This window comes from Lucilia sericata, unplaced genomic scaffold, assembly GCF_015586225.1.
Source record: "Lucilia sericata isolate MDLA Ls3-8-SP2 unplaced genomic scaffold, ASM1558622v1 Contig001313F_arrow, whole genome shotgun sequence".
In the NCBI taxonomy this organism is placed as follows: Eukaryota; Metazoa; Arthropoda; class Insecta; order Diptera; family Calliphoridae; genus Lucilia; species Lucilia sericata.
In genome coordinates, this window is record NW_023995260.1 from 34,906 (window position 1) to 52,466 (window position 17,561).

General features: G+C 33.4%; 2 protein-coding genes across 2 annotated transcripts; both read left to right on the top strand.

Moving 5' to 3' along the window:
• The first annotated feature begins 223 nt into the window (after positions 1–223).
• Positions 224–828, top strand: LOC119610936. The gene is made up of 4 exons (XM_037966360.1): positions 224–321; positions 378–525; positions 586–670; positions 722–828. Exons 1-4 carry the CDS (start codon positions 224–226, stop codon positions 826–828), a joined length of 438 nt encoding a protein of 145 aa, XP_037822288.1.
• LOC119610937 lies at positions 825–13,035 on the top strand. Its single transcript, XM_037966361.1, has 3 exons — positions 825–956; positions 1,015–1,327; positions 12,911–13,035. Exons 1-3 carry the CDS (start codon positions 825–827, stop codon positions 13,033–13,035), a joined length of 570 nt encoding a protein of 189 aa, XP_037822289.1.
• The last annotated feature ends 4,526 nt before the right edge of the window (positions 13,036–17,561 follow it).

Genomic DNA, 17,561 nt, shown 5'->3' on the forward strand with positions numbered 1-17,561 from the left:
AAATATTAAAAACAAACAAAATGCCCTTGGTGTTTTAATTGCAATTGCCATAATTAAAAAATATGAGTGCAAAGATAAGAAACGGGTTAAAAAAGTAAGACTGTCCAAGCGCATTTGGAGCCGGGAATGGCTACTACGGCGTTATACCGGAAAGGATATGACGCACATTGCTATAAAGGAATTGAAACTGGAAGACCCAAAAAGCTTTATAAATTTTGCAAGAATGTCGAAGGAATCATTTGAAGATTTGTTACAGCTTATTGGACCCATAATTTATAAGCAAAACACAAATATGAGGGAATCAATTTCAGTAACAACACAGTAAGCGAATTTACAAATTATTGATCTAAAAACTAACCTCCATTTTAATTTTTCAGACTTTTAATAACATTACGTTTTCTTGCAACTGGAAACACCTACACAGACTTATCTTATGGATTTCGTGTTTCAGTGCCTGCAATATGTGATATAATTCCCGAAACCGCAAAAGCAATATATAATGCTTTACATAATAAATACTTAAAAGTAAATTTGCATGGTTTAATTAAGTATCTTATGAGTGTATTTAACGTAAAACTATTTAAGGTTCCTAAAACTACTTCAGAGTGGAAAATAATTGCTGAAAACTTTTACCACAAGTGGAATTTTCCAATGTGTCTGGGTGCAATTGGTAAGCTGAATGTATTTCATGGTAATAATATATAATAAACAATATTTTCAGATGGCAAACACATAGCATTTAGACCAAAATTGGCAGATGGTTCCTACTATTACAACTACAAAGGATTTAATAGCATTATATTGATGGCGGTTATAGGTTTATTATGATAGATGTTGGAACCAACGGCAGAGCCAATGATTCTGCTGCATTCAATGCATCAGAAGTTGGTGATGCAATAAAGGAAAATTTACTAAATTTTCCGGAAAATGGCACTCTTCCCGGATCTAATATAAAGGTATATGCATTTATAAACCAAGTTTATATTTAATATTAATGTTTTGTTATTATTTTAGGTACCCTATGTGTTTGTATCGGATGATGCATTTCGTTTGACATCTATGATTTTAAAACCATACAGCCAAAGACAGTTGCAGGAGAATAAAATTTTCAACTACCGTTTATCAAGGGCAAGACGTGTAGTTGAAAACGCCTTTGGAATCCTATCCAACAGATTTCAATTGTTTCAACGTGAAATAAATTTGTCTGTTGAAAAAGTAGAGTTATTAACATTGGCTTGTTGTGCTCTTCATAACTTTTTGTGCAGAGAAGGGGAAGAAGAGCCACATTGGGATATTATAAATTTAACTGAATTGGAAAAATCTTCTGGTAACAGAAGCAGTGATGCGTTCAGAGATTTTTTCAATAATATTGATATACTTCCTTGGCAGAATGAGGCATTAGTCCTGAAGTTTTTTTAAGCTGTCAATAAAATTTCATAAATAAAAGATTAAATAATAAATAAACAAAATAAATTTAAAAAAAAAAATTATTATATGTATTTATTTGTACTTTTCGAGACTAGACTGCTTTTTAATAAAAAATAGTGCTATATTCAGCTATGGCGAATCTTATATACATACACATATTTTAATTTTTTTTTTAATAATGCGTTACAAACGTCAGCATCAACTCAATAACATAGTGTTATTTTAAATATAATTCCCTTCGTTTTTTTTTATATTCAAAAATAATCAGCATTATTTTGGATACGACTTCATCCTGCAGGTTCTTGTCGGTAATTTCTCGAATATTTGTCCGAAAGAAATTAACAACAGAATTTTCAAATTCCTGTTCTGGTGTTTCAGGTTCTTCTGGGTCGGTTAGTTTTATAATATAATTTTTTGCAACCTGCAGGATATCGTCCGCATCTGATACTGATGGCATGCTTTTAGATTTATTTCTTTTTGACGTTGCAGGCTCTTCCAGGTCAGATTGTGAACTCTCATCGCATATCTGAAAATATGTTATAAACGTTAGCACTATTTTTGAAGTGTACATTATATGAGTGTTAGGGTCAAATATGTCCTAAAGTTTGAAAAATTGACTAATCTATTGAATAGACTATGTATTAGTCTAATTAATAATCTATTGACTATTCTATGTATTAGTCAATTGACTAATCTATTGATTTGACTATGTATTAGTCTATTGAGTAATCTATTGACTATTCTATGTATTAGTCAATTGAACAATCTATTGATTAGACTATGTATTAGTCTATTGAGTAATCTATTGATTAGACTATGTATTAGTCTATTGAACAATCTATTGATTAGACTATGTATTAGTCTAATTATTAATCTATTGACTATTCTATGTATTAGTCAATTGACTAATCTATTGATTTGACTATGTATTAGTCTATTGAGTAATCTATTGACTATTCTATGTATTAGTCAATTGAACAATCTATTGATTAGACTATGTATTAGTCTATTGAGTAATCTATTGAATAGACTATGTATTAGTCTATTCAATTGACTAATCTATTGATTTGACTATGTATTAGTCTATTGAGTAATCTATTGACTATTCTATGTATTAGTCCATTGAACAATCTATTGATTAGACTATGTATTAGTCTATTGAATAATCTATTTACATACTAGTCTATGTATTAATTAATACATATACTAGTCAATAGATTAGTCAATTAACTAATACATAGAATAGTCAATAGATTATTGAATAGACTAATACATATATTAGTCAATAGATTACTCAAGTGATTAATACATATACTAGTCAATAGATTAGTCATTGGTTAGTTAATTGATTAATGTGTGCGTACCTTTCTTTTAAAAGACTGGGGTAAATCATCAATTTCTGATGTGAAGTTATCATCTGTCGTCTGTAAAAGAAATAGATATCAATAAATTAACTTCTTAAATGTATATGTAGCTGTGTCAGTAAAGTTCTGAAACACAGCTTATGTTAAACATTTTAAAAGCTTACTAAAAATTTATTACTTACATATGAAATATTTGATTTGCCTTTTCTGACGGAAACGTAATCCTTTAGAAAATCAAGGTATTCAAACCAATATGCTGATGGAATATAGACATCATCAGTCCCAGCTCCACTTTTTTGGCTCTCCCGGATTTTAAGCAGCTCCCGTCCGTATTGAGAGCGAAGATAATTTATTTTTGTCTATAAAAAAAGACGTTGCTGTTTTATATAAAAATCTGAACGGAACACAATCCAAAAGTACCAAATTCGTACCTATAAAAATGAATAGAAACCTACCTTTACATCATTTGGTGAAATATTTGGAACTATTTGCTTTATATTTGTGGCAATTGTGTCCAAAGCAGCTGCTCGTGCATGCTTATTATGATAAAACTCATGTTTAGGATTATATAAGCATTCTTTGGATTTCCAGGTCTTCACCAGTGCCAATACCGCAGCTTGACTCCACTCCATCTAATAAATATAAAACAAAAAATATTTATATACTTACATATGTAACTTGTAACCTTAAAATAAAATTAATTACCTTTAGTAAAGATGGAGAAAAATCATTAACTTTTTCTGAATTCATTTAATTATTAATTAAATTTTGAACATGATTAATTTAAAAATATTTTCACAAAATAAGAACACTTGTTTGAGCCACAAATTATATTTGATTTGCTTTTTTTTGCACAGCTGTTTTGCACATGATTTCTTTTGTTTACATAAAAATGCATCCCTGATCTAATGAAATTTTCTTGTTTTTTTAATCATTTCAAAAAATGAAGAGAGCCATACGACTGTCAAATTTTCCATCCGTATTTTCTCTCAATGTGTGATGGTTTCATTACATATTGCGTTTAGACGATCCCATCCGTTCTCTTCTACACAAAATTTTGACAGATCATATTACTTGTGTGCCCGTGTGAAGGGGGCTTTATTTGTTATTTAATATACATATACATATATATGTATATACTTAGGGGCATTAAACAAATGTTCGAACAGGTTTTGTACCTTACCGTTTCCGATTTTGATAAAACTTGGTACATACATTCTTTGTATCAATACGAAGTTTAAAGTTCTTCAAAATTTCAAAATTCATTACGGTTTAGATTTTATCAAGGTTCAAAGTTCAAATTTTTTAAAATTTTTTTCAACAAGCTTTAAATTTGACATCGTATTTTTTATAAAATATCTAAAACGATAAATATTTTATAAAATATTAATCCTAATTTGTTGACTCAAACGGTAAGTTTTTTAATTGTGTAAATCAACTTTTAGTAAAATAATTCTCATCATTTCCATACAAATTTCAAAAAATTTAATTTTTTGTTCATAAACAATTTAATTTTTGTTTCAAATTCTTAAACTTTTTTATGTTCATCATCAAATAAAACATAAAATTTTTAAATATCTTGAATATTATCAAGCTACAAGACATAGGCTTTCATTGGGAACTAAAACGATTAAAATCGGATAAATAGTTCAGAAAATATACGATGTAAAATTTAAAGCTTGTTGAAAAAAATCCAAAAAAAAAAAAATATGAAATTTAAACATCGATAAAATCTGGACCGTAACGAATTTGAAAATTTTAGGGAACTTTAAATTCCGTATTTACATGAAGAATGTGTGTACCGAATTTCATCGAAATCGGGGAGGGTCATGTTCAAAATCCTACTTTTTGTTTGAATTTTTTTTAAAGGGATTTTGTAAAGGGATATTTATATAGGCAAGGTCAAATCATGGACCAATTTGAAATAGTATTTTGCATTTTCGTTGAATTATGTGAAAAATAGCGACCTGTACATTATACCTGGACAGCCAGCCGCACAGACGGGTAAACATGGCTTAATGGACTTTTAAAAACTTGATTTGAATTTAGCACTTTTTTCAACGAATTTGCACTTTTTTGACCGTCATTTTGCACATTATTCTGAGGGAGTTCTGGCAACACTGTTTTTCAACCACTGGGTGAGTATCAAGTAATAACACACCACTGCCCCTTGTACATGGATATGCCGGTCCATGTACAAGCACTTTGCTCAAGTACTCGAGCTATATAATCTCTTGCCAAAGTAGTCACGTTGGGGAAAGACAGGTGTCATGAGCAAGCTCAATCTACCCCGACATAATGTCGCCCAATCACACTACTGATATGTGTATCAGTCTTTTAACCAAGCACCCCCTTCCTGCGATTTAGGTTTCAACCACAGCCACTACGTGGATTCCGAAGGAACCTCAACCAACTGACCAGCCAGGACAAGTCCTGTGGGCAACTGGCCACCCGTAGTACCAGATTATGTGCTGCTCTGGTTAGACCTCTTTCCAATTTATGCAAGGCTAGGCTAGGCAGTAAATTGTCAACACCAATTTATAGTCCCGGAAGACTACAGGTATTGGTAGCACCTACCTACCCCCGGATTGCAATACACCAAGATGCGGTCTGACATCAAGAAAACATGACGGGGGGGGGGGGGCTGAGAAGGGTATATATAAGTTTGTCATTCCGTTTGTAATTTCTATAATATAATTTTCCGACCCTATAGAGTATATATATTCTGGATCCTTATAGATAGCGGAGTCGATTTAGCCATGTCCGACTGTCTGTCTGCCTGTGTGTATTTTGAAATCAGTTTTCAGAAGAGCCCAGATATCTGCGAGATCCGAATTTTCAATAATTCTATCGGAAAAAACGATCGAATAGAACGCTATTTAAAATCAGAAATAAATAACAAAGATATGAGTAAAAATCCGAGACCACCTCTGAAAATGTCATCAAAAATTTACTTTTTTCGTGCACACACAAAACAATAAACAAACAAAAACAAAACACAGTAATTTTTTTGTTATTTGTTATTGTAATTCTTTTTGTTATTTGTTATTGTAGTTCTTTTGGTACTTTTTCGTTATACAAAAGGTACTTTTTGAATTTTCTATAATATTGAACCTAGAAACATGAAATTTAGCATGTAGGACCTTGACTAGGTAAGAACCTATTAAAAGGGATTTTTGGTACTTTTTCGTTCTACAAAAGGTACTTTTTGAATTTTCTATAATATTGAACCTAGAAACATGAAATTAAATATGTAGAGCCCGGATTAGGCCAGAACACATAAAAGGGGACTTTTTGGTACTTCTTCGTTCTACAAAAGGTACTTTTTGAATTTTCTATAATATTGAACCTAGAAACATGAAATTTAGCATGTAGGGCCTTGACTAGGTAAGAACATATAAAAGGGGACTTTTTGGTACTTTTTCGTTCTACAAAAGGTACTTTTTGAATTTTCTGTAATATTGAACCTAGAAACATGAAATTAAGTATGTAGAGCCCGGATTAGGCCAGAACACATAAAAGGGGACTTTTTGGTACTTTTTCGTTCTACAAAAGGTACTTTTTGAATTTTCTATAATATTGAACCTAGAAACATGAAATTAAGTATGTAGAGCCCGGATTAGGCCAGAACGTACAAAATGGGATACAATTGGTATTTTTTGATTTTTTCCAATAAAATTCGTACTGATTGTTTTTTAACACATCATGGTGAAGGGTATATAAGATTCGGCACAACCGAATATAGAACTCTTACTTGTTTTAAAATTTAAATACGTTCGGTGGCTGGCAGTCACCTACAGTATACAAACAAAATTCTCTTCCTTCACCTTCGTTAGAAGGGTATATATGTATAAGTTTGTCATTCCGTTTGTAATTTCCAAAACATAATTTTCCGACCCTATAAAGTATATACATTCTGAATCCTTATAGATAGCGGAGTCGATTAAGCCATGTCCGTCTGTATGTCTGTCTGTTGAAATCAGTTTTCTGAAGACCTCAGATATCTTCGGGATCAAAATCTTAAATAATTCTATCAGACATGCTTTCGAGAAGTTTCCTATTTCAATTCAGCAAAATCCGTCCATAAACAACGGAGATATAAGCAAAAATCCGAGACAACCTCTGAAAATTTCATAAAAAATAACCAACAACAACACTGCTTATTCATTGCGTTGTTGTTTTTGTTTCTTGGTGTATTCAGTTTCGTATGTTTGGATGGCTGTGTGTTTCATTGCCTTGTGTATATTGTTTTTATTTCATGGTGTATTCGGTTTCGTATGTTTGGATGTCTGTTGGTTTCATTGCGTTGTGTATTTTGTTTTTTTGTGTATTTCGTTTCGTATGTTTGGATGTCTGCTGGTTTGCCTGCCTTGTGTATTTTGTTTTTTATACCCTCCACCACCATCAGTGGTGATAGAGGGTATATATAACTTTGTCACTCCGTGTGTAACACCAAGAACTATTCATCTGAGACCCAACAAAGTATATATATTCTTGGACCTTATGAAATTCTGAGTCGATTTAGCTATGTCCGTCTGTCTGTCTGTCTGTATAAAACATTCTCACGTTAACACGAAGCAACAAAAATTATCGAAATTCACCCAAAATATTTGTTATTGTCCTAGGCAGTTTGGTATTGAAAATAAGCAAAATCGGTTTACACTGGGAAAAGTTATGAATCAAAATTTGAAACAACATCGAAAAAAATAAGCATTTTTTACACATTCTTATGTAATTTTCTCGAAAACTATGCGAGATAATTCCGTGAAAATCACCATACATTCGTTTCTACACAAGAGCTTGACTCCTGCTGAAAATTGCCAGAATCGGTCAACAATTTCATATACCTCCCATACAAAAGTACATATTCCCGGAAAATTGGTTTTTTGTTAAAAACTTCCGTCACAATGTCGAAATCTTTAAAAAATTTTACAAATTAAAATCTTATGTGAATAGAATTCATTCAGTGAAAAAATTTTCTGGATTGGTTCATAATTGGACATAGCTCCCATACAAGGTCCCCTTTACTGTGAAATTTTTGTTCCATCGATCCATAATTGGTCATAGCTCCCATACAAGTTCCCATTCCGAAAATCACTTAAACGCGCATAACTCATTACTAATTTAAGATACCCATATAAAATTTGGTATAAGTATTGCTCATACGTAGTGTTTATAAACCGGTTAACCGGATAACCGAAAAACCGGTTTTATTGCATATTTCGGTTTTTCGCAAACCGGTTTTTTTAAAACATTGGTTTTCGGTTAACCGGGTTATCCGGGTTTTAAGTCTCGGTTAACCGGTTCCAAAAAAAATCAAATTTTTGGTACAAAATTGTATGTTTTCTCTGATTTTTTATTGTGGTTTTTAAAAATTTTGGATAGATAATTCTAAACATTATTTTCCGTTTGTGCATATGTATAATATGAGTATAATAAAAATCGAGAAGTTTCACAAACGTTCTCAAAACGGACTTTATTTATCGAAACATAAGGATTGTTGTTGCCGTCCGAAAACTTATGCTGCTGGGGTTTTTCACAAACTGTAATGGCGCTTAGGTTGATTGACAGGAAGTCAGAATGACACCTGTCAATATTCCTAAGCGTCATTCACAGTAATTTGAACAACCACAGGCGTAGCGAGCGAAGGGAGGTCACTGTCTATGTCGAGACAGTCGTCGTCTACTTCTGTTCCCGATAAATCGTCGCGAGCCTTGATAGTTCTGGACATAATGTTTGCTATTGATATAGATGGATTATATATTCAAAGGTCAATTTATCCCTCCTATGGCAACTTCCATATACCTAACGAATCAATAATATCTTCAGATCTATATAAGTTTGTTTTCTTATGATATATTAATGTGCATATCTATACTAAAAAGTGCAAATATCTTATTAAGTAATTCATAATAATGACTTTTTCAACTAAATATTATAATATTTTAATGATTTCCAAACATTTCGGTTAACCGGTTTAACCGGTTTTTTTATACTCGGTTAACCGACAAACCGGTTTTCTAGAAATGGTCAATTTTCGGTTAACCGAAAAACCGTTTTTTCCAAAACTCGGTTTTTTATAAACACTACTCATACGCAAAGAAATTTTACTGTGAAAGTTTTTTCTGATCGGTCCATAATTGGTCATAGCTCCCATACAAGGTCCCCTCCCGAAAATCACTTAAACGCGCATAACTCACTACTAAATTAAGATATCCATATAAAATTTGGAACTAGTATTACTCATATGCACAGAAATATTACTGTGAAATTTTTCTCCGAGCAGTCCATAATTGGTCATAGCTTCCATACAAGGTCCCCTCCCGAAAATCACTTAAACGCACATAACTCATTACAAAATTAAGATATTCATAAAAATACAAGTATTGCTCATATACAGAGAAATATTACTGTGGATTTGTTTTTCTATCGGTCCATAACTTATCATAGCTCCCATACAAGGTTCCTTTCAGAAAAACACTTAAAGGCACATAACTCATTATCAAATAGTGATACCCATAAAAAATTTGGCATAAATACTATTTTTGTACACAGAAATGTTATTTGAACATTTTTTCATGATCGGTCCAACTTTGGTCATAGCTCCCATACAAGGTTCCCTCCCGAAAATCACTTAAACGCACATAACTCATTACAAAATGTTGATATCCATACATTTAGCAAAAATATTGCTCTTATATACATAAATTAAACTATAAAATTGTTTTACGATCGGTCCATATTTAGTCATAGCTCTCATACTAGGTCCCTTCCAGAAAATCACTTAAATGCACAATATTCATTACCAAATAATGATATACAGTGTCTCTCATAAGTATACGAATTTAATGTATTATGAAAACAGACATCATTTTATAATAGATTTTGTGAAAAAAATAAATAAATAAATTTATTATGTAGTCCAGACAGTCTTTAAATTTTATATCACATTTTTAAAAATGTAACAAAAATAATTTAGTTAAACTAATTTAGCTTTTTTTTAAAAAAGTGCAAAAAATAGCTTCACAAAAGTATTCGAATTTGTTGTATACATCATATTTAGATTAGCATTATGAAGTAAAAATAAATGATTAAAATGAAATTAATATTTTGTATAGTAGCCTTTGTTTTTAAAAACAACTTCCAAGCGACGTGTGACTGTTTCTACCAATTTATGGAATAGTTCTGGCGTTATTATGTCCCATTCTTCATGCAAAGCAACCGTATGGTGGTTTTGGAGGATAATGTGTGATTTTAAAGTTGTTTTTGTAAATATAACCACAAATTTTCAAAAGAGTTTAAGTCCAGTCATTAACTTCATTGAAAATTTGATGAAAGAAGATACTTAGTGTTGTAAATGATCAACATTTTCACGTACCAGGTCGTGTATTTTGGAAGGTTTTTCTGTTGATAATAAATTGAATGGGTTGTAGCCCCATTTTGGTGGTACTAGCATGCAAATTCTGCTCTAAAATTGACAAGTTGGCCTTCTAGTCTACACCGTGGACGGACACACAGAACCCCAAAATATGACAGCAACTTGGGTCCTTTACAGTTGGATAATTCCAAGGCATCTCCAAGCTTTCGTCATATCATTTGACGACCATCTGGGCCAAAAATATTATATTTGTTCTCATCGTCGAAGATAACCTCCTTCCAGAATCCAATATTCTTACTTATGAGTCTATTTGCGGAGTCAAGACACTTAACATCGATTAACTTCGATATGAGCGGTTTCCACCTAAGTACTTGACCATGCATATTATTGCCCCCTAGTACTTTGCGCACAATTTCGACACTAATTTTTATTCACAGGACTGTCCTGAGTTCGTTGTTAATTTTTGGAGCTGATAGATGAAGGTTCCTTCGGTATTTCCTCAGTATTTCTATGTCGTCCTGTATTGACAGCAGTTTTGGACGACTTGATAATGGTAAATACTTGATGGAATTCTTTGTTCCATGCGTGGAATGACAAAATATATTGTCGATGGGAATCTATCAAACATTTCTTATATGTATTTAATTGATCGACCTTGATTATACTTATATAAATTTATTTTTTAATTTGAATTGATCAACTCTTTTTCTTTTAACATTTTAAGCGCTTACACATGAAAGATTTACAACATAATTATGCAATTTTCCAAAAAATATAATGTTAAATATTCCATATAACCACTACCTGCATAATGGGTGTATTAATGGGCAATAAAACACGTGTTCAAGGATTCTAAAAGAGTTCTCAGAAAAAATTCGAATAATTTTGCGCAGTACCTGAAATGACCCTTTTTGGGTTTTTTCCATTTTTTTGGAAACCATTAATGAGTTTTTATTACTTTTTTCTTGTATTTCGTAAAAATAATAAAATTTAATAAAATTTCATTAACAAATTTTAAGTACTATTATTATTTTTAAAATAGCATCATAAAATAACACAGTAATTCATAAAAAATAATAAATTCGAATATTTATGTGAGACACTGTATATACAGAATTTTGAAATTTTGTCTTTATATATATAATTGGTCAGAGATCCCATACAAGGTCCTTTTACGAAAATCTCTTAAACGCACATTACTCATTACCAAATAAAGCTATTGATAAAAAATTTGGCCCAAATATTAATTTTGTATACAAAAATTCTATTACAAGATTTTTTCACTATCGGTTCATAACATGGGTGCGGTCGGTCCCATACAAGGTTCCCTTCAGAAAATCACTTAAACACACATGACTTATTACTAAATTACGATATAGATACAAAATTTGACTGAAATATAGCTGTTATGAACAGAAATTTAGCTTAAAGAATTTTTTACGATCGGTCTATAATAGGTCATATCTCCAATACTATGTCCTGCCCCTAAAAGCGCTTTAATCGTATTTATTAGTTGCATTATCAATTTGTGTAGATCAAAATGATATATATTTATTTTGAAAATCCTTAAATCTACATGCAAATTACTAAATATCGCTAAGCGCTATAAAAATATAAAGAAAATGGCGTTTGTAATGTTCAATAAATCATGGAATTGTAATAGAATTGAGTTTAAGAGCAGCAACATGAGCTTTTTTGAAGACATTAAGCGAAGATACAATGTGGACACCTGTTTGTTACTCAAAAAGTACTGTAGGAATATGAATAAATTAGGTAAACAGACAGAAAGACTAAAATATCTGTTGACATGCAGAAAAAGGGGTCTTACACCGAAACATATACATAACACAACGAAGATCACAAGACAGTTGTTTACGTCGACGAGGATATCGAGGGATCTGGATAGAATTGAACGAAAATTTCACATGAAGATACTGAATCTGGAAATTAAGGAGACAAACTATAAATTGAGTGATCTAAAAGATGAGATGAGAGAAAGCGAACAAATGATTAACAGATCACTGAATGCAAGGGAATACGGAGAATTCATGACGAAACAAAAAGCGAGATATAAAAAGAACTCAATTATGAATAAAAGGACACTTACATCTAAAATCGAACACTTGAAGAGAGACAAATTTACGGAATTTAACATAAAATTTAATCCAGACTGGTTTATCAACAAAACATCATTAAATATTCCAGAAGAAAGCCAATGGATACTCTCTCTTGGCTCAAAATTTGCTCTACCAATAGACAATAAATTTTCGACAATCGGATTAATAGCAGATATAGAGCAATGGGTTCAAACAATTACGGACGATAGAGAAAAGGATATTACCAGATCGAAGATAGCCAATAGAATTATGACTTATAGGAGAACTAAGAGGAACAATGAAAAGGAGAAATATATTGTTACGTTTTACCTTTTAAAACGTTCGTTTATTTCCTTTTGAAATAAACTGGATTCTTCTTATTGCAAATAAAAGCGTCAATTTGTTAAAAACTACAACAACTCTTTATTTACACAGTTTTATACACAAATACTTTTATAACACAACTTATATAGTAGACTGTAAGGCTGTCTTTTTATCTTTAACACACGAAAGCACACTTGACTTTATTAACTTTACTCAATGACGATTTATTACAGACTGACTCATTTGGTGATTGCCACCGCTATTTATACATGGGCATCACCTTCTTTATATTTCCAGTTTATTCTGGCTCCATCATCTAGATACTTCTACTGATGTAAGTCAATGTTTAGTGGAGACACACACCTCTTCAACGCTTAGTGATGCCACCCAAATGTTAGTCGCTAAGAAATTTCGGGAACTGGCCGTTAAAAACCGTTTAGTTTAAATGCAAATTCAATTTCGTAACACTGTCCCCCGCTTAAGCCTGTTCGTCCCGAATAGGCACAGATTCTCCTTTCCCATAGGCAGCTAGTCGTTCTAGGTGTACAACCTTCATTTTGCTTCTCGGGCTCTTATATTTCTGTATTCGGTAATACGTTTAATTTCTTAATCACCACATACGGTCCTTCCCAGTGAGTTTGCAGTTTAGGGGATAAACCCTTTTTACGTTGTGGGCTATACAGTAGTACTAGCTGGCCTTCGGTAAATCCTTCAGAATTTACTGCTCGATCGTATCTGGCCTTCATTTTATCACTAGTCATTTTTATTCGTCTCCGCACGAATTCATGAAGTTCATTAAGGTCATCTTGCTCTTGGGAAAAGTTTTCATCATCCTTACTTTTTGATGACGGCTTTATACCAAATTCTAAATCACCAGGCAGCTTGAGTTCTGTTCCGAAAATAATTTTTGCAGGTGTTCGAGAGGTGGAGTCGTGAACGGCTGTTCGGTAGGCCAGCAGAAATTTTGGTATGTGTTCATCCCAGTCCTTCTGATGTGCACTAACCACTTTTCTCAAATATTCCTCCAGTGCGCGATTGAATCTTTCGACCATGCCATCTGATTGAGGATGCAGTGGAGTTGTTCTTGTTTTTCTTATTCCGTATAAATCGCACATTTCTTTGAACACAGCGGATTCAAAATTTCTGCCCTGGTCCGAATGTAACTCCAATGGTACACCATAACGACATATCCAGTTGTTCACAAACACACCTACGACTGTTTTGGCTTCCTGGTTGGGAATAGCATACACCTCTGGCCATTTGCTGAAATAATCCATCACCACTAGAACATAACGGTTTCCGGCATCACTAACAGGGAAAGGGCCTGCTACATCCATTGCAATCCTCTCAAATGGCGCACCTGAGTTGTACTGCTGAAGTCGTCCACGACTTTTTCTTACTGGACCTTTGGCTGCTATGCATTGTGGACAATTTGAAATCCAATCGGCTACCGATTGTTGATAACCGACCCAATAAAATCGTTGTTTTACCTTTTCTATGGTTTTCGTCACACCAAGATGTCCACCACTTGGACCGTCATGGAACTCTTTCAACACTTCATTTATTTTAGAGGCAGGTACCACAATTAGATTTGTCACCGTTTTTCCGTCTGCACTTTCCCATATTCGGTATAGGCAGCCATTTAACACTTGTAGACTATTCCATAGAGCCCAATAGGATTTCATTAATGGACTTTCTGCAGATATTTCATTGCGGGCTGGTCTTTTACCTTCTTCTTTAGCCGATATTATCTTTGCCAGTAAGGGGTCATCCCTTTGCGCTTCAGACCAATCTTCAGTGGAATCTATATGGGTTAGCCGAACATCGATGACGCTTTCTTTTACCTCAGCCTTGCTTTGATATCCGACATCAAGAGGTATTTCAACATTTCGCCAAATCATAACATTTGGTCCCAAATGTAATTTAATGCCATGCATAATCATGAAATCTGCACCAATGATTACCTCATCCACGATATCAGCAACAATAAATAAATGATCTACGCTTATGTTGGCAATGTTTACTTTCGCATTTACTTTACCATAGAGAGTGGCAGGCTCTCCAGTGGCGGTGCGTAATCTTACCCCGCATAGTGGTTCAATTGTTTTCTTAACTAAATCTGGTCTAATAATAGACTGCGACGCTCCTGTGTCTATAGTAAAAATGTGCTTTCGACCATTGATGTATCCACCAGCAGTTAGATTACTATTTTTCTGCTGCATTACTGATATGGAGATTGTGGGGCCGTCAGATGTGGGAGCTAGCTCTTGCCCCTCAGTGCTAGCTCGTTTTAATTTAAAGGTGATTCTTGTGATGAGTGATGATTTACCTGTTGGTTGTTTCTTGGCGGTGAGACCGATCTGGTACGTTTTCTTTGTGCTTTGCAGTTTCGCTGAATATGTCCGGTTTTTCCACAGTTATAGCATTTGATTTTGGCTTTATTTTGTTTCTCATTTAAAGCCTCTAAAACTGCCTCTTTTATCTCAGTGACTATATTCCTTTCGTTTTCAGCGACAACCTCGACATTTCGTACCTTGAATATTTGTGGCTTTGAAATTATTTTAGCCGTTTCTTGTGCCAGCGCAAATGAGACAGTTTCAGCGAATGATGGCTTTGGTGTGGCACAAACCGCATGTTTTATCTCAGGATCACGTATGCCATTTACAAATGCCTCTATCTTGAAAATATCCAAAAACGGGTGATGTTCTCCTGGATAAGTAAGCTGTATCAATCGCTCGATTTCCAATGCAAAGTCTTGTAGTGTCTCATTGGCCTTCTGCACTCTGCCACGCAATTCCATTCGGTATAATTCCTTTTTATGTTCTCCACCGTACTTGCGTTGTAGTGCTTCCATTAAGTCGTCATAATTATTTCTGTTGCTCACTGGTACGCTCTCAAGAACTACTGAAGCACCTCCTTTTAAGGCTAAGATCAATTCTATAGCTTTTTCTTCATTATTCCACATGTTTCTGATGGCAACTGTCTCAAACTGGAACTTGAACACATTAAAAGGTGTGGTGCCATCAAAACTAGGGGCTTTTATTCTACTCGAGGTTTCTGGAATGATTCGCACAGCTCCTTCTTGATATTGCAGATTATTCATCTTTGTTTCTAAGTCTGACACCTTTTTGTCAATGCCATCTACTCTGCTATTAATAACCTCAGACACTTCCAGAATTTTTTCTTCTGTGGCTCTTGAACTTTCCTGAAATTTTGCTTCCATTTCAGCTAAGTGTTTAAAAGTTTCCTTTACTTCAGCTTTAACCTCAGCTCGAAGTTTCTCGTTGTCAGTAAGAAGTTTCTCGTTGTCAGTAAGAAGTTTCTCGTAGTTAGCCTTAGAAGTTTCTTGAACTTCAGCAAATTTCTCCATCATAGCGGCAAACATTGTGTTTAAGTCCATGTTGCTCGTTGTTGAGCGAGTACATATCTCAGTTTCTTCTTTGTACTCGAATTCGTATGTACCTTTTGAAATAAACTGGATTCTTCTTATTGCAAATAAAAGCGTCAATTTGTTAAAAACTACAACAACTCTTTATTTACACAGTTTTATACACAAATACTTTTATAACACAACTTATATAGTAGACTGTAAGGCTGTCTTTTTATCTTTAACACACGAAAGCACACTTGACTTTATTAACTTTACTCAATGACGATTTATTACAGACTGACTCATTTGGTGATTGCCACCGCTATTTATACATGGGCATCACCTTCTTTATATTTCCAGTTTATTCTGGCTCCATCATCTAGATACTTCTACTGATGTAAGTCAATGTTTAGTGGAGACACACACCTCTTCAACGCTTAGTGATGCCACCCAAATGTTAGTCGCTAAGAAATTTCGGGAACTGGCCGTTAAAAACCGTTTAGTTTAAATGCAAATTCAATTTCCTAACAATATATTGAACATTTATGAGGATACGAGGAAATTCTTGAGAGGATATAAGAATAAAGTTGTTATAACGAAAGCGGACAAGGGGAATAAAACAGTTTTAATGTACAGAGAAGAGTATTACAATGGAATGGGGAAGTTACTTGAGGATAAGATCACATATAAACGTATACCGACAGATCCGACACAAAAACTACAACGAGCTAACAACGCTCTCATAACGAACCTATACAAAAGGGAATATATAAATAGATATGATAAGATAAAATTGACATCCAATGCGGCAACAGCTCCAAGATTATATGGACTCCCAAAAATTCATAAACCAAACACTCCACTGAGACCAATATCTTCATCAATAGGAGTACCGTGTTACGAATTATCGAAATATATTGGGAACATACTGAAAAACATTATATTGGAAAAATATAACATTAAAAACGCCTTGGAATTGAAGAGTAAATTGGATACGCTAACATTGGACGAAGATGAGATCCTAATATCATTAGATGTGGTGTCACTTTTCACGAACATACCCATACACCTAGCGATAAATAACATTATGTCGAAATGGGATAAATTACAGAGCCACACGAAAATACCTAGGTCGCAATTTTTGAGAATATTACAATTTTGCTTGAATGACAACAACTATTTTATGCATGATGGAATATTTTACCACCAAACTTATGGCATGCCAATGGGCAACCCATTATCTCCAACGATAGCTGACATTATACTGGACTGTCTACTAGAACAATGTATAGAGGAATTACAAGCCAAGAATATAAATATACGACTTATCACAAAATATGTTGACGATTTATTTGCTATTATAAAATACAATGAGGAGGATGACATATTGAAAACTTTTAACTCCTACCATAACAGATTGAAATTTACACTGGAAAGGGAACATGAGAACTCATTACCATACCTGGATATGAAATTATACCGGAAAAATTGCAGGATAGTAACAGATTGGTACATGAAACCAATTGCTTCTGGACGACTGATGAACTTTCACTCAACACAACCTATGAAACAGAAGATGAATACGGCAATGAACTTAATTG